The sequence below is a fragment of the Macrotis lagotis genome, chromosome X, assembly GCF_037893015.1.
Source record: "Macrotis lagotis isolate mMagLag1 chromosome X, bilby.v1.9.chrom.fasta, whole genome shotgun sequence".
NCBI lineage: Eukaryota > Metazoa > Chordata > Mammalia > Peramelemorphia > Peramelidae > Macrotis > Macrotis lagotis.
Window position 1 is genome coordinate 697,157,824 of NC_133666.1, and position 27,726 is coordinate 697,185,549.

At 47.2% G+C, this 27,726-nt stretch overlaps 2 protein-coding genes across 3 annotated transcripts in view; one reads left to right on the forward strand and one right to left on the reverse strand.

The window, feature by feature from the left end:
• SNAP29 (synaptosome associated protein 29) lies at nt 1-27,010 on the reverse strand. Of its 2 annotated transcripts, XM_074206577.1 has the most exons (7): nt 26,829-27,010; nt 26,063-26,398; nt 17,740-17,936; nt 16,301-16,386; nt 13,737-13,832; nt 12,991-13,061; nt 4,521-4,609 (listed from the first exon to the last, which is right to left on the reverse strand). In XM_074206577.1, the coding sequence occupies exons 1-6, from the start codon at nt 26,931-26,933 to the stop codon at nt 13,036-13,038; spliced, it is 846 nt and encodes a 281-aa protein (XP_074062678.1). In that variant the 5' UTR covers nt 26,934-27,010; the 3' UTR covers nt 4,521-4,609; nt 12,991-13,035. The 2 variants fall into 2 exon arrangements, with proteins under 2 accessions (XP_074062677.1, XP_074062678.1); XM_074206576.1 differs by lacking the exon at nt 12,991-13,061 and having other exon boundaries at nt 1-4,609; nt 26,829-27,008.
• PI4KA (phosphatidylinositol 4-kinase alpha) overlaps nt 26,723-27,726 on the forward strand; it is a 116,937-nt gene continuing 115,933 nt past the window's right edge. Inside the window, exon 1 of the mRNA XM_074206573.1 lies at nt 26,723-27,326. Coding sequence (XP_074062674.1) covers nt 27,225-27,326 — 102 coding nt within the window. The 5' untranslated portion in view covers nt 26,723-27,224. The remainder of the gene's footprint in view (nt 27,327-27,726) is intronic.

The window sequence follows — 27,726 nt, forward strand, 5'->3', positions numbered from 1 at the left end:
ATGTGAAATTGTGAAAAAATATATTTTTTTGTATGTCATATTACAGAATATGCTTCAATTTGCACTAAAGAGTTCATCAATTCCCTTTATGATGAGCCCTTTGGAATGATCTTTGATCATTGTATTGTTCAGAGTAGTTAAGTCTTTTATAGCTGATCACTATGTACAATGATCTCTTGGTTCTCACCTAGTGTGGCATCAGTTCATATAGGTCTCGTGATAGGGTTTTTCTTTTGAAAACACCCCCCTTGTTATTTCTTATACCACAGTAGTTTTCCATCAATCCCCTGCCACAACTTGTTCAGTAATTCCCCAATTAATGAGTATCTTCTTGATTTCCAAATCTTTGCCACTACAAATTAGAAGTGTTTTTTTTAACATATAATTTTTTAAAATCTTTGGGGTATAGACCTATTAGTGGTATTCCTGAGTCAAAGGATAGTTAAAACCCTTTGGAAATAGTTTCAAATTATTCTCTGGAATAGCTGGGCTATCACAACTCCACTAGCAGTTTATTAGGGACCTCATTGTCCCTTACCCCCTCCAGTGTGTCATTTCTGATTGCTTCAGTTGTCTTGATCTGAATTTCTCTAATCAACAATTATTTAGATTATTTTTTCATGGCTATAGCTTTGTTGTTTTTTTTTTTCTAAACTGCCCATTCATCTTTTGACCATTTATCAATTGGGGAATAGCTCTTATTTTTATAAATTTGACTCAGTTCTCTAATGTTTTGTCCATTTTTGAAGACCATGCTATCACACGAATTGGATTTGAGTGAAGGAGTGCTGTGCTAAGTCATCAGTCTCGCTTTCTCCTCCAGAGTCAACTGGCTCCAGGGGCCAGATATGAATCAGGACTGCTGGAAACGGCCCTGGATGTAGAGCAATCAGCACTAAATGACTTGCCCTATGAACACAGTAAGTAGAAAGTGTGAGGTCAATTCCAACTCCCACCCTCCTGAATCCAAGGCCAGTGCTCTATCTACTGTGCCAACTAGTCTCTATATATTTGAGAAATGGGGCCTTTATCAGTGAAACTTGCTGTAAAAATTACTTCATTGCTTATAGCACATTCCGGAAAATTTAGTTTATCTCTTTTAAATGGATTTATTTTTGCTTTGTCTGAGATGATTGCTACCCTTGCCTTTTTTACTTTAGCTGAAGCAAAAAAGATTTTGTTCTAGTCCTTCATTTAGACTGTGCTTTCTAATCCACTGTTATCTGCTTGTTTTAGAGAAGCTCATCCTATTCACATTCAGTTATGATTTCCTTCCATCTAATTTTTTTCTTTAGCTTTCTTTTTATCTTGCCTTTCCTCAAGTCTATTTTGCTTCTGACTACTGCCTCCCTTAATTCAAATTCACCCTCCCTTTGATCTCTTCCCTTATCTATTATCCCGTTCCTTTCTTATTTCCCTATTAGGTAAGATAGATTTCTACACCCAATGGATTCCAAATATTATTAATAAACCTAGTGTCCAGTTTAGTAGGGACTGTGAAAATTATTCCAATTATGGATTCATAATAAAGTTAAATATTTTCCTTCACTGTATATCAAAGCACTTTTAATGATATAACATTTCAATTTTTACAGATGAAGCTACTAAAACAAACGTTTTTGCTTTTAAGTCTCCATGAAAGGCTTCATATGTCTGTCAGATGTGAGATTAGTAACAAAATGAATATTTTTACAGTTAAAATCACAGATAAACAAAATCTAATTAGAGCAACTGAAGGGAGATTAACCTGCATCCTTAAATGTCTGCCTTTTGATTTGAGTCTTATCAGATTCTTGCCTTCAAAGTTAAGTGTTCTTTTCCAGAGGATGCAAAAAAAAGATTTGTACTAGCTGGGTGTTAAAAGCAGTCTTCTTTTAAGAGAAGTATCAAAATTAGTCAGTTGGGCAGCATATTTCAAAACCCAACCCAAGAAAGTTCACAGCTACTTTTTTTATAGAAAATAAGCCACTTCTGGAAAGGCAGCTTGCTTCCAGCCCAATTATGGATATTAGATTCTCTTCAGCCTGGAGTTGCATCTGTCACTTTTGTGGAGAGGCCCTAAGTGTTAAGAAGCCATGCTCAACAACCTCTCAGCACAACCAAGGAGGTATAGCAATTGAGTAGAGGCAGGATGACAGGAAACAGAAGCAAACATAGCCTTTGTCTTCTGGAAGGAAGGAAAGCAGAAAATCCAGAGGAGCCATGTATGTGGCTGAGCAACGAAGCTTTGGAAATGATTGCCAGTGATTTTGCCTTGACGTCTGTGTTCCTGTGTAGCACTATGGAAAGTTTCATTTGTTGGGCTGTGTAAGCTGCCTGAGGTCCGTGGCTGGGTCGCCAGGTCAGCACTTCTGAAAGTCCCCCCATGCCCTCAAACATGTCTGATCCCGAGACCCAGACACAGCCAAACATCTCAAAACTGCATTGGAGAATTTAGAAGAAACATTTATAGATGCTTTCCTATCAAAGCACACAGGCAATATGAAGAATGAAGCCTCACATGAGTCTCTTCAGCAGGGGTTAGTTGGGCTGATTATTTGGAACAAGTCACAACCTGTTTAATGATCTACCTTAGTTTTCTAGTACTTTGATCCTTGACAGGAGCGACAGGTTGCCTTAAAAATTACTTTCCCAAGCCCAGGGTGTAAATGACCTATCCCTTTCATAATGAAACAAGAGCAGACAAACGGGGAGGTGGGAGAAGGTTCAAGAAAGGGATTAGTTAAAAACCCTAGGAGACTGAAACTAAGATCAGGTCTGTCTGTGTGCTCTTAGAATCCTTATCCCCAAAGCCCAATCAGCTTCATCTGGCTGGAACAACTAGTGAGTAAGCTACCTGGAGGGGGCACTTTTTTACTTATGGGAATCTCATTTCCTTGAACTAAGTCCCTTCCTACTTCAGAGCTCCTTTTGCTTTTCTCTTCACAGTCATCATCGGGAGGCTGCAACCAGGCCCTGAGCAGGTTAGGGAAAGGCAGATAGGCAGGCAGTCATGCAGCTAAGGTTCTGCATAAGAGGTCTCACAATAGCTCTCTGCAGGCTGTAAAGAATCAAAATGCCAAAGGTCAGAAAGGCACAGTAGGCATAAGGATCTCATAAGGAGAGCTGATTTTCATCATCTGAAAAAGGCTTCTGGGTAGTAAGTTGCTTTAAAGGTGAACTTCCTGCTTGCCACATACCAAAATAGACACTTGCCTAGCTCAGTCTTTTAAGAAATCACTTTCCCTTTACTATTCAAAAAGTGAACTGAGTTCAAGTCAGGTCTATTAAAACTGAACCCACCATTCTTTGCAGGCTTCCTGTATACATGGTTGGTGTCATATAGCATTGGAAAGGTGTGTCTCTGTGCCCATAAATATTCTTACCATAGACAAGGACTGTGGTGAAATATGATCTGTTAAAGAGGGAATGGACAAAGTCCAGTTGAAGCTGAGATCTGGTGATGAGATCTGTCGGCCTCTTTCCTGTCAGTGGACTCATCTCTTTATGAGCCAAATCATATTTTTCCATATTCTCTTTTTATAATAGAATGACTTGCATGAATTGAGATTGAGAAGAAGGATTTAGTCAGAACACTGTAATTGTGTAAACATGCAGTTACACCCTAGGACTTTGTTCCAAGACAGCTAATGGGCAGAGGTGGGGGAATAAGATGATACAAAGAGAGTTTTTTGTTTGTTCTTCTTGGGAAAGGCATTGGGGGGGGGGGGGGGGGGGAGAAGACCGCAAAGGGCCCAGACTCTTTGAGGGCTCCAAGGACTCCTTTACTTTTGAGTCACAGGCACAGAGGGGTGGTCTGCTCCCGATTCTGGGTAGGCAGTCAGCAAAGAATGTTGGGAATATGATGGAATGGTTCAACTGGCAACATCACTGGGACTGAAGAAGGCACAGTCTTCCTGCCAGCAGCCATGGATGCTGCCCCTCAGGGTCTAGGACTGATGGATGGAGGGAGTAGAGAGAACAGAAATCAGCTTGACACAGAAGGGGTCAGGTCCCACTTCAGAACCTCCACCTTTGCAGGATTGTGCTGTCAGATGGAACATCCAAGGGAGAGGTGAACTATCTCCCAACAAGGGGGGGACTAGGACTCCACAGGGCTGATGCCACTGGATGAAGAGCATAGCATTATGTCCCAGTGTTCACAATGGCAAGGTGAGAACCCCTCCAGGTTTCCTAGGGTGAAATGTCTTTTTGTTAAACTGAAGCTACTTTCTTTTCATTCCATCTAAGCATCTGGAGCGTTGTTCACTCGGGGATACCCTCCTTCCTCCATCCCGGCTAAATAACCTTTCAGAAAACTCAGGCTGTTGTACTACTTGCAGACATGGCTTAATCAGTAATTTACTAAAGTAGTGAAATGGAATTCTCCCAGAAGTTTTGGAAAACAACTTGGGAAAGAAAGAATTTTTAAAATCGTTCCATGGTAAATGAACAGAAAAGCTTATTTGTCTCTAAAGCTGTCGGACTTTTTTGTCTGTGCTTTTGATATTTATGTCTAACTTGTCAACTTTAGTTGTCAGCCGGTCAAGAATGTCATCTTGCTCCTCTATTTCAGTCTTCATTCCCAAGGCGATGTCCTTGAGCCGCCCAAGTCCTTTGGACATCTCATCTGTGAGAAGAGAAAACAGCAATTAAGTTTAGACTGTCTAGGTTTGAATCGGCAACTGCCTCTTGGCCATTTTGGACTGGAGATCCCTTAGCAAACTCAATACATATAACTAGCCTATTTTTACCCCTCAGCCACCTTGTTTTCCCACCTTTATTACTGTAGAGGGCACCATCTTCCCAGTCCCCCAGGCAAACAAGTAAGAGTCATCCTGGTCTCTTCCCTCTCTTACCCCCCAATATCCAATATGGTGCCTAAGACCTGTCGATGACTTGTCTCTGCACCATCTCTCAAATACCTTCCTCCTCTCCTCTGGCATTGTCCCACCTTGGTACAGTTGCTCTCATTAGCACAACTGCAAAAGTCTGCTGGGGATGGGTGGGTGGAAGTCTGCCTGTCACAAATCTCTCCACACTCCAGTCTATTCTGGAAAGATCTGACCGTGTTATCCCCATCCAGTAAACTTTAGTAGCTCTCCTTTTACCCCCAGGATCAAATATAAAATTCTGTTGAACATTCATGACCTGTTCACCCCATCATGTGACCTTTTCAGTTTTCTTATACATTTTCCCCCCTTTCACATATTCCAGTGACACCGGCCACTTTACTGTTCCTCCTATAAGACATTCCATCTCCTGACTCTATCCCTGGGATGCTCCCTCATCTCCCCTTCCTGGCTTCTTCCACCTTCTCCAGGAAGCCTTTGCCAATTTCTCCTATTTTCAGTGCCTTTTTTCGCTTGATTATCTGAAATTTACCCTGCACGTATTTTGTTTGTAGACCCCCATTAGACTGTGAACCCTGTGAGACTAGGGTCCATGTTTTACATCTTTGATCCCCAATCTAAATGCCAACTGACTGAGGCTCAGGAAGGTTCTTGCTCAAGGTTCCACATGGGCAGGACTCCTAGTCACAGTAACCACAATACCCAAAATTCACCCTGGTATCTTATTCCAACTTTCCAACATCATCAAGGAGAGCCAAGGCATTGAACAAGGATCTAAGTCCACTGACATGTTCTTTTTAATTTAAGCTCCTAACAAGAGTAGCCAGTTCTTGAATAAACCAAGTCTTCACACTCTGGTAGACGCTCATGCAAAGAGATTAGCTCCAGCTCCCAACAAGACCAGGATGGAATATGGGAATGGCAGGGTCTGGTTGTGAAGTCCAAATGAAGAGGGTCTTAGCAGGAGGGAAAAGCCCCACTCCCTCTCCCCCATCCCACAACTTATGACAAGGGAAGGTCTGGCAGCATCAGTCATAGTACTCTGCCGCTCTCAAGGATTCAGAGAGAGCAGGGGGAGGATCCCATGGATTAAAATTGTACAAGGGAAGGATTAGGGTGGAGCAAACCAAGAAAGGTTGAAAGGGGCCAGATTTTAAAGAATGTTATGTGACAAATGAAGAATTTTCTGTAATCTTCTAGTAATAATAATAACTAGCACTTCTATCAAGTTTTAAGGTTTGCAAAAGGCTTCACATACAGTATCTCTAAAAGGAATAAATTGATAGTAGTGAGTGGAGGAAAGGAAGAGAGTTAGGTGGCAAGATCAGACCTGCTTCAGAAAAACCAATATGGGGCAGCTAGGTGGCAAAGTGGATAAAGCAGCTGCCCTAGAGTCAGTGGGACCTGAGTTCCTTAACCCCACTACCAAAAAAACCCAAACCAATGAAGATACTGAGTGGATGCTTGGGGGAGAGGGAAGAGATCTGGGTTGGAGAGACCAGTTAGAAGATTTGATATGATGAGAGCCTGAGTTAGGTTGAGGAAGAGAAAAGGAGATGTTGCAAAGAGAAGTTGGGAAAGTAGAAAGGTCAAGATCTAGCAAATAATTAGATATGTGGGGTGAATGAGATGATACTGAATCTGGGTGGCCTTCTTGACAGTCCCTGGGGAGTCTGGAAGAGGAGAGGGGAAGGTTGTAGACATGTTGGGTATGGGATGCCTAGGAGATACACAATCTGAGACGTTCAATAAGTAGCTAGGGACGTGGAACCATAGCTCAGGAGAGCTGGAGATACAAGACTATAAAGAGATCTGGACTCATGGTGATGATAACTGAACCCATGGGAATGAATAAGAGTAAAAAGAGCTATGGGCTTAAGACAGAATACTGGGGAACAGCTCCCAAGAGAGGCCTCAGGAGATGAGAATTCTACTGTACTTTCTACCTTAGCCAGATCATCTCTGAGTAGTATAGTTCTAGGTTCCTTCTTTCAGGTAGGGCATCGATAAGATGGAGACTCTCCAGAGGGAACTAGAGAGCTGATAGGCCTCCAGATTTAGTCATATGAAGATGGCCTAGGACACTACAGTGCATAGCATCACATTTTATTTAAAAATAGAAAAACCTCTCAGCTCACCTGCAGGGCAGGTCCAGAAAAACCATGACTTAGGGGGGACATGCGCTTGGTCTAGTGGAAGAGGGACTCAATTTTTTCCTGCTTGGCCCCTCATCTCAGAGAGGCGAAGGTGGGCTCTTAGAACCTAACTTTTAACAGAGCCCCTCCCAGAGAGGAAGAGGCTGCTCTGATGGATGCTAGGGGCTCCTCCTTCCCAAGGTCCTATTAAGCAAAGGCTGCACAAGAATTTCTTGCTGGGGTGTGGTGGAGGCAAGATGGTGGTGTGAAGGCAGCATATTCCGGGAACTCCAACCTCCCCAACCCCCCCAAAAAGCAAACAAAGGATGACTCTAGCCAAAATTTAGAGGGGCACAACACACAGAGAGACTGAGTGATATGTTTTCCCAGTCCAAGATAACTTAGAAGTTCCACGGGAAAGGTGTGCTTCACCAGGACTGGGGGTTGGAAAAAAAAGCTGTGGCACAGCCCAGCCCAGAGATCACTGGCAACAGCTTGAAGGGGCGGGGAGAGAATTCTGCTGCACCAGAATGAGTGTGGAGTGAGGAGCATGGCCACAGAATCTGCAGCGAGAATCTGGGAAAAAGTAGCCTGCAACCCCGGCCCCCCCAAGATGTTAAGGGAAGTCTGCAGAAATTTCTCTGCTCTCCCTTCAGTGTAGGACTCTGCTGTTTGCCTACACTCAGATAATGCAGTTTGGGCTTCCATACTAAATAACCAAGTTGCAACCCTCCCTATAGTCCCAGGGCAGAGGGAAGTACTGGGCCATCTACATATCAAAGCACAGGTTAGAGAGCATAAGACCTTAGAGGAAGAATAAAGGTCCCAGTGGGGTGTCCCCCCCCCCAAAAAACCCAAAGCCTTGGAAGTGCTGCAAATTAGTCTAGGGCCAAGGAAATGAGCAAACAACAGAAAAAGAAGAATCTGACCATAGAGAATTACTTTAGTCCCCTGGAAGATCAAAACACATAATCAGAGGAAGACAAAATCAAAGTATCCAAAATCTCCAAGAGAAATAGAAAATGGGCTCAGACTATGGATGAGCTCAAAAAAGACTTTGAAAAGCAATTAAGGGAGTGGAGGAAAAATTAGGAGGAGAAATGAGAGTGATGCAGAAAAATCATGAAAACCAAATCAAAAACTTGGTGAAAGATACACAAAAAAATACTGAAGAAAATAATATGTTAAAACTCAGTTTAATGGAAAAAGCAAAACAAAAGGCAAACAAGGAGAAGAATGCCTTAAAAAGCAGAATTGGCCAGCTGGAAAAGGTGATAAAAAAGCTCCCTGGAACTAAAGGAAGCTGATGACTTTGCAAGAAATCAGGAAGAAATGAAACTCTTCCAAAAAAAAGCCAAAAATTAGAAGAAAATGTGAAATATCTCACTGGAAAAACAACTGACCTCGAAAACAGATCCAGAAGAAATAATTTATTGGGCTATCTGAAAGCCACGACCAGGAGAAGAGCCTAGGCTTCATTTTTCAAGAAACAATACACGCAAAATTGCCCTGAGATCCTAGAAGCTGAGGGTAAAATAGAAATTGAGAGAATTCATCAGTCACCCCCTGAAAGAGACCCCCCCAAAATTTCCATGAATATTACAGCCAAATTCCAAAACTCCCAAAATCAAAGAGAAAATTCTAAAAGCTGCCAGAAACAAACAATTTAACCACTGAGGCTCTATAGTCAGGATAACATAGGATCTGGCAGCATCTACATTAAGGGCTCATAGGGATTGGAATATGATATTCTGGAAGGCAAAAGTTCTTGGTTTACAACTGAGAATCAACTACCCAGCAAAACTGAACATCCTCTTTCAGGGGAAAAGATGAACTTTCAATGAAACAAGGGACTTTCAAATCTTATTAAGAGCTGAACAGAAAGTTTGATCTCCAAGTACAGGACTCTGGTGAACCATAGAGGGACTGGAAGAGAGGGACTAACTATGAGGAACTTGATGATGTTGAACTGTTTGTATTCCTGCATGGGAAAAAGATATTGATAACTCATATGAACTTTCTCATTTATAAGAGCTGTTAGAAGGAGCATATATAGACAGGACATAGGAAGGAGCAGAATATAATGGTATGATGTAGTAAAGGGATGGAATCAAAGGATGATGGGGGAAAGTACTGGGAGGAAGGAAAAGGAGATGAAGAAGAAGCTGAGAGATTTCACATAAAAGTCAAGAAAAAGTTGGGAGTGGAGGCGGAGAAGGCAAAGGGGAAAAAGTGAACCTTTATTCTCATCGAAAATGGCTCAAGGAGGAAATGACATACACACTTAATAGGGTTAGGAGATCTATCTTGTCCTGGAGAAGGATGGGAGGAAAGGGACAGGATGAGGGGGAATGGGGGGAGGGAAGGGGGGGAATAGGTAATAGAAGAAAGATTGAGGGTACTCAGATGCAACACACTTTTGGACAGGGCCAGGATGAAAGGAGAGAGAGAATAGAATAAATGAGAGTGGAGAGTGGAGGTACAGCTAGTAATAGCAACTGAGGGAAAAATATTGAAGCAACTTCTCTGGTGGACTTATGATAAAGAAAGGAACTTACCCCAGAGACAGAGTCAGAGACAGACTGAAGTACATTTCTCTCTCTCTCTCTCTCTCTCTCTATTCTTGAGGTTTCTCATTTTCTTGGGGGGGGAGGGAGTTTGTTAATTCTTATGTTTACTCTTATAACATTCAATTTATATCAATATATGGCATGGAAACAATGTAGAGACTGTCAGACAGCGTTCTGGGGAGAGAGGGAAGGGAGGAGGGGGAAAAATTGTAGAATTCAGAGCCTTGCAAAAAATGATGGATACATATTACTATTGTATACAATTGGAAAACAAATAAAATGTTAAAATGTAAAAAAAAAAGAATTTCTTGCTGGGGATGTTCAGGGAAGGGTAGAACTAGGCAGTTTCTGGTCTCTCCATTTACTTGAGCCTATGATTATTCAGATTATAATCAGAAAAGTCTTTTACTATGAACCAATTCCAAACTCTTCAAGGTCTCCTTTAGCTCTAAGCCTCTGATCCTATGAACCAACTCCCTCATGTGGAAATAGAGGGTCAGCAAGGTCCTATGGTTATTCAGGATGAGAGCTGTGTGATCAGTACAAGAGTCCAGGGCACATTCCCCTATACTACATCTCTCTTTATAACACAGTCATTATTAATGCCTCTTCTCTCTAAGGGCAGATTTTTTTATGTGATCATTTGAGATAGGAACCACAAAGTCTGCTTATTCCAGCCTGTCCTACTCAAGATACATAAGGGACAAGTATTAACTGAACTGCTTGCTAGCTACATGACCACGGGCAAATGTCTTCACTTTTCTGAAGCTCACAGTTCTCTAACCTGAAAAGACAGAGACCTTTGGTAGCTGTGAAGCTCAGAATGAGATAAGGACATGGAGGGCACTGGGATCTTTATGACAACAGTCTTATTATCACAGCAGCAACTGAAATCTGATCCTCCTCTCCTTATCTATCACATATGGAAAAAATGATCTCAAAGGTCTCTTCCATTTCTAGAGTGATAGTCCTTTCATTTAATTTGATTTAGTTCAAACTCAACATTCCTTTTTTTGATGGATTAATGGGATTAAGTGACTTGTCCAAGGTCACACAGCTAGTAAGTATCAAGCATGAGGCCACTTTTGAACTCAAGACCTTCTGTCTCCAGAGTTGTGCTTTATTCATTGTGCCACACCTAGCTACTTTTAAAATACAACATTCTCTATGAAGATGTCTTTTTTGATTCTTATGGTTAAATTTTTCCTTCCTCAAATATCATCATGTGGCTGTGTTTACTTGTATGTGCATTTGGTTCATTGTTGCTGGTGCCCTGGAAGTTCTGTGTGTAAAGTGAGAGGTTTGAGAAGGGAAGGAGCTCAATCACCTAATCACCATGACTGGGTTCATACATGAGGCTGCTCCCTGTCTTACCCTTGGGTCTTTTTTTTTAGGTTTTTGTAAGGCAAACGGGGTTAAGTGACTGGATTTGAACACAGGTACTCCTGACTCCAGGGACGGTGCTTTATCTACTATGCCACCTAGCCGCCCCTTTACCCTTGGATCTTGTCCACATGCTCAAACATACCTCCAGAAAGCATCTACCCAACAGATTAGAGACTGCCTTTCTCGGGCTTCCCTGGCACTCTAGATACCTGAGAAGCACTGGCATAGCACTCCGAAACCAACTCCTTTCTGACCAGTTTCCATGAGGGGGGTCTGATACATACCTTCTATTTATCACATCTATCCAACCATCTAGACATGGAAATAAATACATTGCAACCTACTTGTGCCTACTACAGTCCTCTCTCTTCAGCTATACTCCTTGTCAAATATGCAGACATGCCAGTCAAGGATAACAGCAATTCTGTAACAGGCAATGAGCAGTACCACCTCATGGCCGCAAGAAATGAGGCAAGGACCCATCCTCTTGCCTTCCTTTTTTTTAAGGCACAAGTACCTATAAATGTACATAAATCTCCAGTGTTTTATTTCTCAAAGAAGATTCACTGTCAGGTCATCATCAGCAGTATGCTTCTAGGTTTTTTTGCAAGACAATGGGGTTAAGTGGCTTGCCCAAGGCCACACAGCTAGGTCATTATTAAATGTCGGAGGCCAGATTTGATTTGAGTCAGATACTCCTGACTCCAGGGCTGGTGTTCTATCCACTGTGCCACCTACCTGCCCAGTAGTATACTTCTAATGCACAGCCATACACATTCTGGCAGCCTGGATAATGCCAGTGAATACTTCATGGAAATTCTTCTGATTAAGTGCCAGCCTGTTCACAAGATTGGCTATTAGCATTTCGAAGTCAAGTGGATATGGCTTTGGTCCTGTGAATTGTATAGGTTTATGACTTTGAAAGTAGGTCATTTCCTGTCCTACAGACTGAAGAGACATCTCTTCTCTTTTTTTTTTCTTTTTTGGGTGAGGCAATGGATTAAGTGACTTGCCCAAGGTCACACAGCTAGTAAATAACAAGTGTCTGAGGCTGGTTTTGAAATCAGGGCTTCCTAACTCCAGGGCTGGTACGCTATCCATTGCACCAACTAGCTGCCCCCCGCTGAAAAGGTATCTTGCTGGCTCTGGAAACATCAAGTTAATTTGAAGTGAACAGTTGGTCTCAATGGTCTTTCAGAGAGTTGAGGTCTTGACTCTTGCACCTCATCGTGCCCTTTCATATTTATTAAAGTGCCTGTGTTCACTGTTGGGTCCGGATTGAAATCTGTGCATCCTTTGGGTATGTAAACCATCTGTGAGCACATGAACATGATTGTGGTTCATTTTAGTCTCTACAAACTCTTGGTCATCACATTCAATCACTAGACAAACCCAAGACAAACTTTCATAACAAGATGATCTAACCAGGGCTCATTCACCTCTAGAGCCATAATAGGGATTTTGGTCAACCTTTTAAAGAACCAGAATGGCATTAACTGATTCCTGTGGCTCCATTCCTTGATAATAGGTGTTCACACCTATTATGCTATCTCATCTAGATTGGTGAGGCTAGAACCTGTACAGTTGGTACAGACAAATCACTTTGCCTGTTTTATAACTGAATCCACAATTTTATCATCTATGGACGACCAAAATTCTTAGAGCTAGTACTATCAGGTCTCTGCAGTTGATCTGCCACATTTGGAATTAACGGCATCAGTTCTTTCTGAAATTGTGGGAGTTTTGCAGGAATATTTCCTCTCTAAGAACAGTAAAGCTGAATAGAAGACTCTTCCCTTTGTTTTGTCAGTCAGATGTTTGGAAATTAGGTTGCATAACTCCAGTTTCTTCTCAAGAAATGGTTTGCCCACTCACTCCCCACATTATGGACCATGTAAAGCCAGAAGATGCTTCCACTTTCCATCATCAGACTTTAATGTGCCATAATAGTTCTTAAGACCAGCTAGGTTCTTTTAGCATGGATTCATTGGCAAGTAGTTTACCTACTATGTTCCTAGAATCTTCTGTTTTTAGACCTTGATCTAGTGGGAAGAAGGGGGATAGTACCTCTGCAATCACCTGCTGCCACTTAGCACTCTGAGAAGTGTTGCACTATCCTGATGCAGATACCATCCCACCTGTCAAATGAGAAAGGTGATACAGCTTCTGCCTGGAGGTGTCTCAGGAAACTCCCAGAGATCCCGAGAGTCCCTCACTGCCACCAGGCACTTGAACAAGCATGCTGATTTACAGCAGATACTGGATCTCATTTGGGATCCATCAAAAGTATCAGCTGAGTTTACAGATACTGTTTAGGCCAAGCTGATGGAACTTTTCTATAAGCTCTAAGTCAGCTGATAATCCCACTATCTCCTTTCTAACAGAAACTTGGGAAGAGGAGACAGAAAATTGGTTTGCCTTAGTCTTGTGCCTTTTTTGCTCCCCTGTAGGAATTCCTACTGGTGAGAGTTGAATGGCATCATGGTAGGGCAGATGAATCCCAGGGGAACCCAAGTTCGGAGCCAGTCCACATCACACCCACCCAGGCAGGATGCAGCTGGGACCAGGAGGTATGGGTAGGGGCAGCTAGATGGTGCAATGGATAGCACAGTGGTCCAAAGTTAGAAGGACCTGAGTTAAATCTAGCCCCAGACACTTGATCCTACCTATGTGACCCTGGGCAAGTTATGGAACTCCACCCCACCAAAAAAGAAATGTCAGCAGCTCCAGTTGGGCTCTGAGAAGCTGATTTCTTAGAACAAGGAGAGGGGTTGATATGCAGGCCCCAGGGCCCAGATGGCTTGAAGGCTTACCGAGATTGCTGTCAATTTTTTGGTGATAGGCTCGGAGATGCTGATTCTTTGGATAGGCATCAGTACTGCTGGCAGTAGTCCCACCAACAATGACATCTGTTTTAGAAAGAAGCAGTGATGTGATCAAGCTGGGGTTCTGAGCACCCCCTGCAGTCCAAGCAATGCAACACCTTCCTCTCCCCACCTTTCACAAGACTTGCCTAAACAGGTACATGCTATTTCTCCTAAGAGAATGTGAGGACCTTGAAGGTCCAGGCCAGTGTCTCTGGACCACAGTAGGTGCCTAAGGCATATCTGGTGACTGATTGGACTAGAGAGTGAGGCTCCTCTCTAAGAAGCATCAACAAATCAGTCAACCAGCTTTTATCAAATAGCACCTGTGGGCCAGGTACTGGGGAGATAAGGTCAAAAACAGTTTGTGTCCCACTGGCACTCACTAGATGGACCTCCCTTCACAGCCTCTGCTCACTCTCCAGGCCTGGGATGTCCTGGAAAGACAGAGGAAGAGGGACTTGTTCTGCAAACTTGTGAGTCATGTGACCCTGGGAAGCTGCGACCACCTCAACTTTGAATGGGTATAACAATATTTGTACCATTTACTACTTCACAGTCTGTTGTGGGGGAAAAAAATTAAAAAATTTTCTTATCTCTGAAGAGGACAGAACCAGAAGCCATGATTACTAAATCACAGGGTCCAAGAGGACAGGAGGATCCTGACATCTCTGTCCGATGGATGCTGTCCTCCTGGGGGAAGAGGGAAGGTTGTGCACGAGGCACTCCCTACACTATAATGCTCTAGTTCCCATCCCTTTTTTCCTCCTCCTGGAGAATAGAGGCCAGTCCAGACCCCCGATACCTCCCAGAGCCAAGGGTTAGTTCAGTCCTTCTTGTGACCAGGGAATCCTGGCAGGGTCTTTCCTTCCTGCCTGTGGTTGCCTCTGCTGTGCCCGGGTGCCTCAAACCTCCTACTGTACTTAGGACCATGCAGATACTTCAGTAGAGCTTGGGCTGTGACCTGTCAAGGCTGCTGCTAAGGGAGTCACAGCCCAGAAAAGGACTGGGTGAACTTAATCCCCAAGGTCCCATCCTGCAAGAAAGTGCGGTCTGGTTCAAGAGCTTGGGCTAATTGCCTGGGACTGCAGAGCTGGTGAGACGTGAACCTGTGCTTGAGGCTGGGCACCTTCCCTCCAGTGTACTTCCTGACACTGGTCTGACTTTCAGAAAAACTGAGCTCTGTGCCAGCAGTGGCTGCCAGATGTGACTTGGTGCTCTGGCCGGCTTGGGGCTCGAGAATCTGAGGTGTTCTGGTGTTGGAGCAGGGGGCAGGAAGAGGTTCCCAAGAGGGCAGAGCCAGGACCAATTGGCAGCGGTTGCTGGCTCAACTGAGAGAAGCAATGCTGCCCAACAAACCAAGGACAGGGCTGTTTCAGGGAATGCTGAGGATCTCCAAGGAAAAGTCAGGAATACAATAGGGGGACCCTGTCCGAGGTGGAGAATCAAGAATGGTGACCTAAGATTCCTATTCTCCTAATGCCACCAAGCCAACATGGGGGTGTGTGTGTGTGTGTGTGTGTGTGTGTGTGTGTGTGTGTGCTGGTGTTAAGGGCAGGTTGACTCCTTAGCTCAGTGTCTTAAAAAGCAATTAAACCTTTCACAGCTGCATCAAGCACAAGGTCTGGAGTGCCCACTTGGCTGACATGGTGTGTGGAATCCTGGAGCTGCCCCCTCCCTAACACTTCAGTTGCTTTCCCTCCTCTCTGAGCCTGGTCTTCAGGATTGAGAAGCCAGTGTTCTCCAGCTGCTGGAGCAGATGGCCCCTCAACTGGCTCTCACTCCCTCACCCTTCACCCAGACTGTGCCCCCCACTTCCTCTGGCTCCCAGTTCTGTAGGTTGGATGATTCTCTGTTGGATCCCTAGGCTTCACCAGGTCCTCCTTACTTTTCCTCTTCCAAACCTCACTTCTTCTCAAGGATTCAATGAGCACCTCTATGCCCATGACCCCCACATCTCTCCAGCCAGAGCTCTGAACTCACAGGGTCAGCACCCTGTTGGTCATCTCCAGCAAGGAGGTCTGCAGGTCCTGAACACAAATGTCTCAAACAGAATCTATTCGCTCCCCCCCCCCTCACTTTCCCTGGGCTCTCCCAACTCCTAAGGTGTGGTGGGAATGCATGCCCAACTGACATCACAGATCTGGCCGAGATCTCCTGAGTAGGATCCCAGCTCTCTTTTGCAGCTGACATCTGGCCAGTGCTGTTCTTGAGAGGCCCAGTAAATGTTTGCACAATTTATCATCACAGTGCCAGGCCCAGAAGGAGTTTGGAACAGAGCGCAGCATTCCATGGGATACCTCCCAGAAAAGACAAGCAACCTCACTTGCGGGCGGGGCAAGCCCACTGACCACCAGGACCCTTGAAGCGGTTAGCAAGCATGAGCCCCGTGCTTCCTGGAAGCCTTGCTAGCCACACCCCTTGGCAAACTGGGAGGAATCTGCCAACTGGAGAACTTGAGCAACTTCTGAAGCCCTGCCCCCAAAGGCTCAGCCATAGTGACCCGCACTAACCTGAGCTCTGCAACCTCCTGAGGTTAGGGTGGCTGGCTTGATAGTTCTCCTCTTGCTCCTTACTTGTGCTGATGGCTTCTTTCAGACTTTAAGTTACAACAGAATAAAAAAAAAAGAATTTAAGATGAAAACATGTCAGCAAGTTATCTTATTAAAGCCTTTCCTGGTTTATAAAGTTGATACCATCAATCAACATGATACAGTGGGAAGAACCCTGAATTGCAGGCCCAGGACTGAGGGACCTTGGGACATGAGGGTTTCTAAGGCCAAGGAGGTTCTTTCCAGGTCTGAAATGCCACCTCTTTTGACCTTCAAAGCTACTGAATAAAAAGTAAACTTGCAACACCCCCCCCCCCCAGCAGATTCTGAAAATTGAGACTGAAAGCATCCCCGATGGTCAAGTGGAAAGGATTCTAGGCTGAGATGTCTCTCTCCTAGATCTTTATATATAAATTGTACAGGAGTCAAAGGATTCAACTCTCATTCTGCAGGTAAGGAAACTGAGGCTCAGCATTCTTTCTGCAATCGTCCAAGAGGGAAGGAGCCTGCAAAGCCCCTCCTTGTGGGCTCTCTCCTTTGTGTCCCATGGTGACCTCGGGACCAGGGCAGGGATTATGATTTTCTTTTTAAAGATGAGAACTGATCTTGCTAAAGTGAAGGAGTAACTGTGTCACTCAGTGACTGCTGGGGTTCCTGGGGGCCTCCAAGAACAAATACAAAAAAGCTGCTTGGTAATCACAACCCTTTTGTCACCAGGCACCTCCTCCCTTCTCTCCACATCCTCTAACCCAGGACCTGGGGCTCTGGCTGCTCCTCGCACTCAAGACTGTCTGTGACTACAGACCTTTTTCCTGTTGACCCCAGGCCTCAGTGAACACACCAGCTTTGGTCAGCTGCCCTTGGCCAACTCTCCCTAACTGGTGTCTGTCCTTTGGAGAAGACTGGATTCTGTGGAATACTGATTCCAATACATCAGAACAGCTCCTGTGGAGACGGAATGAACACCAGGCCAGGCAGCACTGCCTTGTTCTGGGGATAGTGTCGTCCATGGAGTCTGGGGGCTCCTCCAGGTCAGGGATGTCTTCTGCCTCCTCAAAGATGAGCACGACAGACACACAGTAGGTGCTTACTAAGTGCTAGTGCTCAATGCCTTAGGAAAACCGATCCTGAGCCCAGGGTGCTGCCTCCTAACCCTGGGGTCCTCCCACAGTGTCTTCTCCCTTCTTCCAGGGGGCATGTCTGATGCTACCTTGAATTTGCCAAGGGCCCAGTTACATAACTACCTCCTCACCCACAACCCAGAATCAGTGTCCCTTTCATTTAGCAGAATCCCAGGTACACATGAAGCACTTGATAAATGCTGGCTGCTATTGTTGACCAAGCCCTGATCTGGTGGATCTCGGGATCTTGTGGACCCCCACCCTCCAGCCTGTGCTCACCGAGGGTTGGGCTGGGAGTTGACGATGCCATTTGGGGTTGGCGTGGTGTCGGCAGGTTTGGATTTGAAATAATTGACAAAGCCCCCAAACATACTCTTGATGTTGTTGATGTGCCTCTGGCTGGTCTTTAAATCCTGATCCATCTTGTCCACCATCTGTTCTGTGTGCTGCAGAACGCCCCGCTGCCGCACGAGCTCCTATGGGAAAAGGCACCAGAGAATCTCCCATTTAAACACTCCCATTTCATAGCAGAGGAAACTGAGACTCAGTGTGAGGCAATGCATCCTCTTTAAACCTCCTGTGGTCATTCACAGCAGATAACCGGACAAAAGCTCTCCACAGCCCCCCTCTGCTGAGCCTACAATCTGGAGGGGTGGAGGAGGGGGTACATCTCCCTACCCTCCCATCTGCTGTTCCTTCCTCCAAGCCATGCTGTGGTACCACCATACTGCGGTGCCACCCAGGGCTTTTTCCTGGGCCATGGGTAATGTGAGACCCCATAAATGGTGGTTCCTGCCACCCTGGATGACAGGCACTAGAGAGCTGCTAGTAGACTTGGCCTGTGCCTCTTCACAAAGGGTGGGGTGCAAAGATTGAGGAATTCCAATTGGCCTTGCCACTCAACAGCATCAGACACACAGGGAACTGGCATTGTGGTATGGTTACAAAGGAGACACCCCTAAAGAAGTCCTCTCCAAACATCTGAGACTGGGGAGATGTGACCAAACTTGGGTGGGGCCGGGGAAAGGGAAGGGGTGAGCAAGAAGGGGGAGAGATCCTGCCCACTCTCAGACTGGCCCAGGAGGTGGCACCTGGCAGAATCCAAGGCAAAGAAGCCTGGCTCACATGATCCAACACCTCCTATGTGCCAGGCTTGGGAGGATGGGGAGTAAAGAAATACAATGGATGATCCCCTCTACTGAGGAGCTCATACAGTACATCAGGGGAGATAGACAATTATGTGAGCAAATAGACACATGCAAAGGGAATACATTCAAATAAGAACAGCTCGTCTGTGAGGAAGAGAGAGGGACTTCTTGGCAAGGGGTGGCCAGGGAAGAGGCACAGAGAGAAGCCACTGGGGCTGGGGCCCCTCTGGGAAAAGTTTTAAGAGGCAAACCAAGGGGCCACAGGTAGCCACTGGCACTGATGTGGTCAGATGTGCCCTCCAGGAGAATCACTTTGCCAGTCATACCTATGGTGGCATGGAATGGGGAGAGCCCAGAGGAATGGAGACTAATCACCTTTATCCAGGTGAGCTACCAGCAGAGAGCCAAGGCCAGACTTCTATTGCACCCCATGGGGTCATGCTGCCCAATGGCTGGGGGGTGAAGATTCTCCTATGGCCTGTAGCCCTGGCGATCTTGTGCCCCCAGGTCTTGGAAAGGCTCACAGGGTCTTGACTTTCCCAGGACCCATTGAGTTTCACACTAAGATCTCTGGGTCTGGCCAGGCTGGGGCACAGCAGGCAAAGCCTTCAAGAACCCCAGACTCCCAAATTTCACCTCCTTTGGCCACATGGAATGACTGATATAAAAATAACCATTTAAAAAACCTGATTCTTAAGAGACTTTACTCCAAGGTCATCTGATTTATATGTGTTTCATATTTTGTTTTGTTAATTCAAACCAGTACATTAGAAAGATCAAATAATGACTTATCACCAGAGGGAAGAAGGCCTAAGGAACTCTAAAAATAGCTTCTCCATGATTGGTGCAGGAGTTCACTGCCCAGGAGAATAAGATGGGACACAAGCCAGAGACTAGCAATCCTTCAGAAGAGGGGTCCAAGACAGAATATAGAAAGGAGGGAGGAAAATCCAATGCCGACTCCAATTTTGATGCAGATTTTATAGAAGGGTGAAAGGCATCTACTGAAAGGGCCACCTGTATGATTTGCTGAAAGGATCCATTGGGGTCTAAGCTTTATTTAGTTTTTATGAATCTCTTTTCCCAGTCAAAAATCAGGTTTTTGTTCCAATTGCGTCCTACTGGAAATATTAACAGAATCTTTCCCCCTTCACTCTCCACTGAGATGTAATGGGAAAATTCCTTAAGGAATCAGTGGGTTAAAGTGTTTACAACCTTCCTACAGGCTCTTACCTCCTCTAAAAGATTTAGTTCTAATGGGGCAGAGCCAGAGATACGATACAACTAAACTAACATTGAACACCAGCCCTTCCAGCACACTTGACAAATGCAGTCATGTCTGTGGCTTCATCTGGTGCCATGGTTCTGGAGGAGGAACTGAGAAAGCAAATGGGAAACAATCGTGCAGCTGTGCAGGAGCAGCCACCCACCCCTGGGTCTCTAGTCTCTGGGACTGCTCCCTGCAGGGTTCCATCTCCTGAGACCCCTGCCAGGCCAATCCAAGCAGAGGACCCATGGTGAGGAAGGCTCCCGTGTTTTGTTCCCCAAAACAAGAACACCAGCAATTCTTTCTATTCATGGAGCCCTCCCTCCAAACACTTTCCATGCCTCGGTCAGAGCTGGAGGAGGCAAAGGAAGATGAAGGACGTCTAATAGGACTTGTAAGGTGAACGTGGCAATAGAGAGAAGGGGAAGAAAGTAGAAAGGGAGATGACAGAAGTCAGGTGAAACCCAAGGTGGTGAGACAAGAGGAGGTGGCAGGATTCAGTGCCTACCTGCTGTAGTGGTACTGTCCCAAAGGGGACAAATGGCATTGCTGGGCCTATTAGGCATTTCTGAACCAACACATGGGATTTCTTGACCTTCAGAGAGTAGCAAAATTCCTGACACCCTAGGTCTGTGAGCCATCAAGGTCAACCCCTGTAAAGACCAACCTGTAGGTAATGAAATGGGTCTAGCAAGGAGGGAATGAGGAAACCAAAGGTAGTCTAATTATTTATGTCCATGATAGCATAATGGCACCTTCCTGTGCCCTCAAAAATGCTCAGGCTGAAGCAAAGCAAAGTGAGCAGAGCCAGGAGACTGAAAACTGACCAGCACAGTGTCCTGCTGCAGCTCCAGACGAATGGTAGGAGGCAATGATCGTAAGGGACACGAGACAGGCTTTTTTGGAAAGGGTCAGTGTGGCTTTAGAAAGATTCTTTTTTCATTTGGAGAGAACTGATAAGGGATTTTAAAATAAAGACACATTTAAAAAGGAAAATGGAGTTAAAGTTATAGGGGTTAAGCCTTATCTCTCTTTCTGACAGTGCCACCAGACTGGGAAGGAGAGAATTGCTAATGCTGATATTGTTTTTTCCAAGCAAAGACAGTTTTCTTTATTCATCCTTTTGCAAGCTTTTGAGTTTCATATTTTTCTTCCTTCCTCCCCCACCAACTCAATCTGATATAGGTTAATTGAGTACAATCATGTCGAATATATTTCCATATTAGTCACATTGTGAAAGAAGAATTGGAACTAAAGGGGGGAAAAACCATGAAAACAAAAGAAAAAACATAAAAGATGTTTGAAAAAGTGAACATCAGTTTTAGTTTGTATTGAGACTCCGCACTTCCCTCTCTGGACATAAATGGCACCCTCCATCACAAATCTTTTGGAATTATCTTTGATTGCTTTATTTATTGAGAAGAGATAAGTTGGAGCAGCTAGATGGTGCAGTAGCTACAGTACTGGCCCCGGAATCAGAAACCTGAGTTCAAATTCGACCTCACACACTTAATAATTACCTAGTTGTGTGACCTTGGGCAGGTCACTCAACCTCACTCTGCTCCACAAAAACAGCCCCTCCCCCAAAAAAGAGAAGAGCTAAGTCCATCATAGTTGATCAGCACACAACATTACTGATAATGTCTACAATGTTCTCCTGGTTCTACTCACCCCACTCAGCAATGGAGGAGCATGCCCTCAACCTCCAGTTCCCTGCTGCCACAAAAAGAGGTGCCATAAACGTTCCTGTACATATGGGTCCTTCCTCTCCTTCATGATCTCCCCAGGACACAGACCAAGCAGTAGCAATGCTGGATCAAAGGCTATATTTTTTATATTTCCTTGCACAATACCACCACTGGGTCTACGCCCTGAAGAGACCATGAAAAAAGGCAAAAACATCACCTGCACAAAAACACTCACAGCAGCCTCACTTGCAGTGGCAAAGAACCAGAAATCAAGTGAACGTCCATCAAATGGGGAATGGCTCACAAACTGTGGCATATGTATGTGATAGAACACCAACATTCTACTGGAAGCCAGGAGGGATGGGAATCCAGGGAAGCCTAGAAGGACCCACATGAACCGATAATGAGTGAGATGAGCAGAACCAGAAGAACACCGCATACCCCAACAGTAACAGGGAGGCAATGATCAACCCCAATGGGCCTGCTCACTCCATCAGTACAACAACCAGGGACAATCCTGGGGTATCTGCAATGGAGAACACCATCCACATCCAGAGAAAGAACTGTGGAGTCTGTACAAGATCAAAGACTACCACACTCAATTTCAAAAAAAAAAAAATACTGTTATCTTATTACACAACTCTGCCATCTCCCAACTCTCCACTTCTCCTCCTTAAGGACATGATCTCTCTCCCATCACACCCAACCCAGATCAATGCACACTATGGAAACAATGCGAAGACACTGCTCCCTATGGGGGAGGGGGCAGAGAAGCGAGATTGGGAAAAAACTGCAAAATTCAAAATAAACAAAAAAAAATATAAATATAAATACATCCCCTTGCACATAGCTCCAGATCAGTTTACATCACCACCCACAGTGCAACAGTGTCTCAATTTTCCTACATCTCCTCCAGTAGTTATGATTTTCCTTTCCAGGAAACAATGTGCCCTCCCTTAGACAAGATAGCATTGTACAAGTTTGATATGAAATTTTGTGCAACCTAACAGAACCTCCAGGGAAGTTTGATAGTTGTGTCTTTGCTCATGTATAAATCCATCTTCTTCAGCTTAAGTGCTGATTTTTTTGGAACTTAGGTCACTGAAAGTTTTGAGGAGAGAAAAGTTCCCAATCCCTTTCTTTCTAAAAAGTTAAAAAAACCAACCAATCCACAAACTGTGCAATTGCTTTGTCAAAAATCTAAATCCCAGAGGATAAGCTGCCATTGATGACCAAGCAATGTGCTGTCAGAAGGGGTGGGACTATGATTTGACTTCCAAGTCTGCCCTTCTCCTCTGGCTTTTTGGCATACAGTTGTTGCAGGATGGGCATGCAATCTGGAGTGAGGGAACCTTCATTCTGTGGCTGACTTGTCCTGTGACATCTCCTTCTCCATGGATTACTGGCCCAGCCAGTCCATCCCTCAACATGATGGTTTCACAAAGGCTCAGGTGACTCTGGGAATGCCAGGATCCCAGGGAATGGGCCTTTTCAACACCAGTCAGGAGCCCTGGGCTGGGCCTGGATTCCAAAGTTGCCTGCTAATCTGCGCCTCCTATTCTCAGTCTCTTTCAAAGTGATCCCTCCTTCATAGTCACTACTACTTCTATACCTGATTTGGGAAGAGACTAGAGGACCATGAAGGGGTGTATGCTCCCCATCAGAACAGAGGGAGTGCTGTTATGGAGAGGTGAGAACCAGTGGTACAGAGAGCACCTGCTGCAATCTTCTGGCTTGGCTCAGTGTCCAGAGCAAGGCCCCCCCCCCCCCCCCCCCCCCCCGTAAGAGAGGAACCTCTGGCTTTCCATCTCTGCCCCTCGCATCCCACAGGGCTCAGATGACACAGGACTTTTACTTCACAAAGAACTTTCGAAATCAGTCCCTGGCAATCACAAAGTCCTAATAGTCGTGGAGAACAGCAAATTCCTTTGCCTCAGTTTCCTCTTCTGTCAAATGTACTGCATTAGGAAATGGCAAACTGCTCCAGGATCTCTGCCAAGAAAACTCCAAATGGGGACTTGGAGAGTCAGTCCCAACTGAACAACAGTGGCCCTGAGACAGGTGCTGGAAGCACTTTTAACACCTTCCAAAGATGCCTCTCTGTCCAATGGGGGGGTGCGGGAGAGCGAGTAAGCAGGTTGACCAGATTCTCACTGCCCACCTCTTTTCCCTTCTCTCAACAGCTCCCCTGAGAGATGCAGAGATGAACCGGAGCCCTTTGGTGGAGATGAAGGCCAAGGTGAGTGAGTCTTCCTGCTGGGCTCAAGATCACATGGCCTTCTAGCTCTTAAACCCCATAATTGAGGGCAATGACTCAGTACTCCAAGCATGGGCCCTAGGCTCCCCTCCTACGCCCCTGGCCACTGGGGATGGCTGACCCCAGCCCTGCAGAGTAGGGGTGGAGCCTCCTGCAGCTCCCCAGATGGAGGGGATGGTTCACCCATACGAATCAACAGAGTGATGACGTGTAGTGGTGCAGAGGAGGCAGACAAAGGAGGGAGGCCGGAAAGGCCAGAGCCAGCTTGTAGGAGGCCTGCAATGCTGGGGAAGGAGTCACAGGGATGGGAATACTTGATGAGGTGCCATAGGTGGTGTGGGTGGGGCAGGGAGAGGATGGCCATGAGGGACAGGACAAACCAAGAGGTGACCTGAAGGATGGCAGTCCTGAGAAGGCCAGGGAGAGGCTCGGGCTTGTGGGAGGTGACTTGCTATTTATCATTCCTAGGTCCAGGGCAAGTGTCTCCTTTTTTCTTGTAAGCAGGTCTTTGCAACAACAGAGGAGGTCTTTGTTCCTTCCCATCTGGGCCCTGATCCTCCCTCGGCCGTTGCTTGTGTCCCCTCAGTTTCTTCATCTGCAAGACTGAGTAATAGCAGTCCTAGTGCTGACTTCCACATGGGAAGGACCATCTCAGGGCCAGGCACAAGGACCCTTCCACCCCTTTAGCCTGCCTGCAATCTCTTCCCTGGGAAGCTAATTAGAAGGGAAAACTGGAATGATTGGTGCCTGCCCTCCTTGCTTCCTATGTGGAGTTCCCCCAGGTCTTAGTGCAGCTCCTCTAGCCATGATCTACTGGGCAGAGCAGACTTGTGCCTGGCCCACGGGAGCCTCCCCCTCCCTCCTCACTCTTCTGGAGGAAGTCTTGGTCTTTCAGGACAACTGTTCCCTGAGGAAGTCAGATCTGAAAACTCTTGTGACTGTGTCCAAGGGCACAGAGGCTGACGTAATGAAGGGCAAGGAGTTTCCTGGTGGGGGGGGAAGGGGAAGAGATAACAGAGAACCGCCAAGGGAGCTCCATCCTTCCTGACCAGCTGACATCCTTGGGGAAGTAGAGAAGGCCTTTAGGTTCACTCCATTCAGCACATCCTGAAGGCCCCATGGTCTTTACAGAGTCTAGGCTTAATGCTAGGAAGATCTTCACTGGTCATCTCAGGAATCCTTCCTATGAAGGTAATCCTCTCACCTCTGACTGCAGCATGATCCCAAGACAGTCCTTGTGGACAGCAAGCATCAACTCCTTCCAGCAGCTGCTTCTGTTCTCTGCAGTCTGTCTGTTCACAAGCACTGATCAAACCCTCCCTATTGCTAAGCACCGGGGATCCAGAGACAGAAAGACCCTCCTAGAGCACCCAGCCTAATGAGAGAGATGTCACATTCAAGAGCAGGCAGCTCTGTGATCCACAGTGGGAAGGGGGAAGGCCAGGAAAGGCCCCTCTTTCCCATACCAACTAGCCTGTCCTCCTTCCATGCCCTGACTCTCCTAGACCACCAAGTCTTTCATCTGTAAGTTAGTCAGGGCTCCTTTCTCCCTGCAGGCAGAGAGACCAGGGAAGAGTCTATTCTTCCTGAAGAAGGCCCTTCCTTCACCTCCTCACTATCCTGCCTGACCTGCTTCTAGCTCCCTCCTCCAGGAAGTCTGGAGACAGCCCTCACCCACAGGGAATCTCTCAGGACATTTCCTGAATCCTGCAACACATGCTGATTGATATCACTCTCTTCCCTAAGTGTCTTTTCATAGGACCACTGGCTTCCAGGATTTCATTAAATCTTGAAATTGAGGTGCTTTCAGATGTTCTAATATTTGAACATATTACCCAGGGAGATTATGTAGACAGAGTTAGGGAGGCCTGAGTTCAAATCTGACCTCAAATACTGTGGCTGTGTGACCCTAGTCAAGACATGTAATCCTGATTGCCTACCTATCCACTTCTTCAACCAACCATTATGTATGCAAGAAAATTGCCATTTCGAGGTGATCTCTTTTCTTAACACAGGAAAATCTCATTAATTCAGCCTGCTGGTTGAAAATTTTGAAAAGCCAGACAGCAGCAAACGAATACTGGTTGGGATGGAGGAAGTTTCTCTCCTGTTTTTTTTACACAGAGAATATGGCAACTGTAAATCATAAGGTGCCCTAAGGAGCTAGGTTTCAACAGGCTAAATCCTGGTCTGAGACCACGCCAGCATTTTATCCAGAATTTGGATAAATCAGGAATCTTACCTCGGATGAAGCAACGCCAATCTTCTCGGATTCATAAATGGATGAAAGGGATCGGTTGGTGCTCTCCACAGTGGCCTCGGTCCGCCTCAGCACTTCCTGCCGAAGGTACTGCTGTCTGTCCGTGGGTTCCCTGGACTTCTGGGAGAAATCCTCCTCATTCTTCCATTTCACTGGTTTTAAGTCTTCTTCATCTGCGTCGTCATCGAACGGATTGTAACTTTTGGAATACGCCGACATGGTGTGCGATGCCAAGTCTGAAACAGCCGGGCAACCCGAGGAGATCCCGAACCCGCCGGTTGGCAAAGGCGTGTGGGTTCTGGAGCAGTTTTCCTCTGGCTGGAGGAAAGGGAAACATGGTCCGTGCCCAAGAAGCCGGACGGCAGTGCCCGGGCGTGTGGGCAGGGCGGGGCGAGCCAGGTGGGACCCCGGGCCCACATCCACGGGGCGTGCGCCCCTCCCCGCGCCGGGGCCCCCCGGGCAAGGCTGGTCCTGCGGGAGGGGCGGGCGCAGGCGCCTGCGTGTGCGTGGGGGGCGGGGAGGGGTGCGGCTGCTTTTCGGGGCCGCCACACAGACTGCGGGGGTTTCCGGCCGGGCTGGACGTGCCGGGCCCCCTCCCCTCCCCTCCCCCTCCGCTCCCTCCCGGCCCCGGCCTCCCTCCCCGGTCCGCCCATGGCCCCGCCCCCCTCCCCCCCCCTCCTGGCTCCCGCGCTTCTTCCTTCCCGGGACCTCCCGCTCTCGTCCTAAGGACCCCCTCCGGGAGCGCTACCCGCCGCCGCCGCTGCCGCCTCCCGCCTCGCCGGGGCTCAGGGACGCCGCGCCCGCCGCTTCGCCTCCCTGCGCCCTCGAACGGCTTCTCCTGCTCGGGGCGCATGCGCGGCCACGCCCCCGGCTGCCGCTACTGGGCGCGCGTGCGCAGGGGCATCCTTTTGGATCCGGAGCGGAAGTCGCGGCCGGTCCCACCTCCTCCCCCCCTCCCCCCGCGGCGCACTCGCCCGACCACCCCCGCCCCAGGGGTTTGACAACAGAGCGGGTCACGTGCGCGTCCTGCCGGAAGCTGCTGGAGTCTGCGCCTGCGTCGTGGCGCTCCCGGCCCGGAAGGGGCTCGAGCCTGTGGTCCGAGACGTCGGAGGCCGAGGCGGAGGAAGGCGGCTCCGCGGGCGTCATGGCGGCCGGCTGCCCGGGCCTCAGCCGCGGCTTCTACTTCAACACGGTCCTGTCGCTGGCCCGCTCGCTGGCCGCGCAGAGGCCCGCGGCCCTGGACAAGGTGACCGGCCCGGGGGGCACCCGGGCGGGGGTGGGGGGGCTGAGGGCGCACCCTCGGGCCCGGGCGCCCGCTCGCTGCCCGCCCCGGGGCCGCCTCTGTGAGGTCAGCGGGGGGCCTTTCCGTGACCCGGTGCTGGTGGTCCCGCGGCTGCAGCCGGGGGCGGGGGCAGGAGGAGGCCCGTGAGGGGAGGGGGGCTCGGGGCCTCTGCATTCGGCGGGGAGACCCCGCTCGTTTCAGGGAAGAAGGGGGCTGGCACCCCGCGGCTCCCGTTGGTCCCTCTGGCCCTTCCTTGGCAGATAAGAATGCCAAGATTCCCTCGGCCCGGGCCCCAGGCTGCAGCAGGCCAGTAGGAGCAGCCCCTCTCCCACCCTTCACCCCGGGGCATCCCTTTGTGCATGGC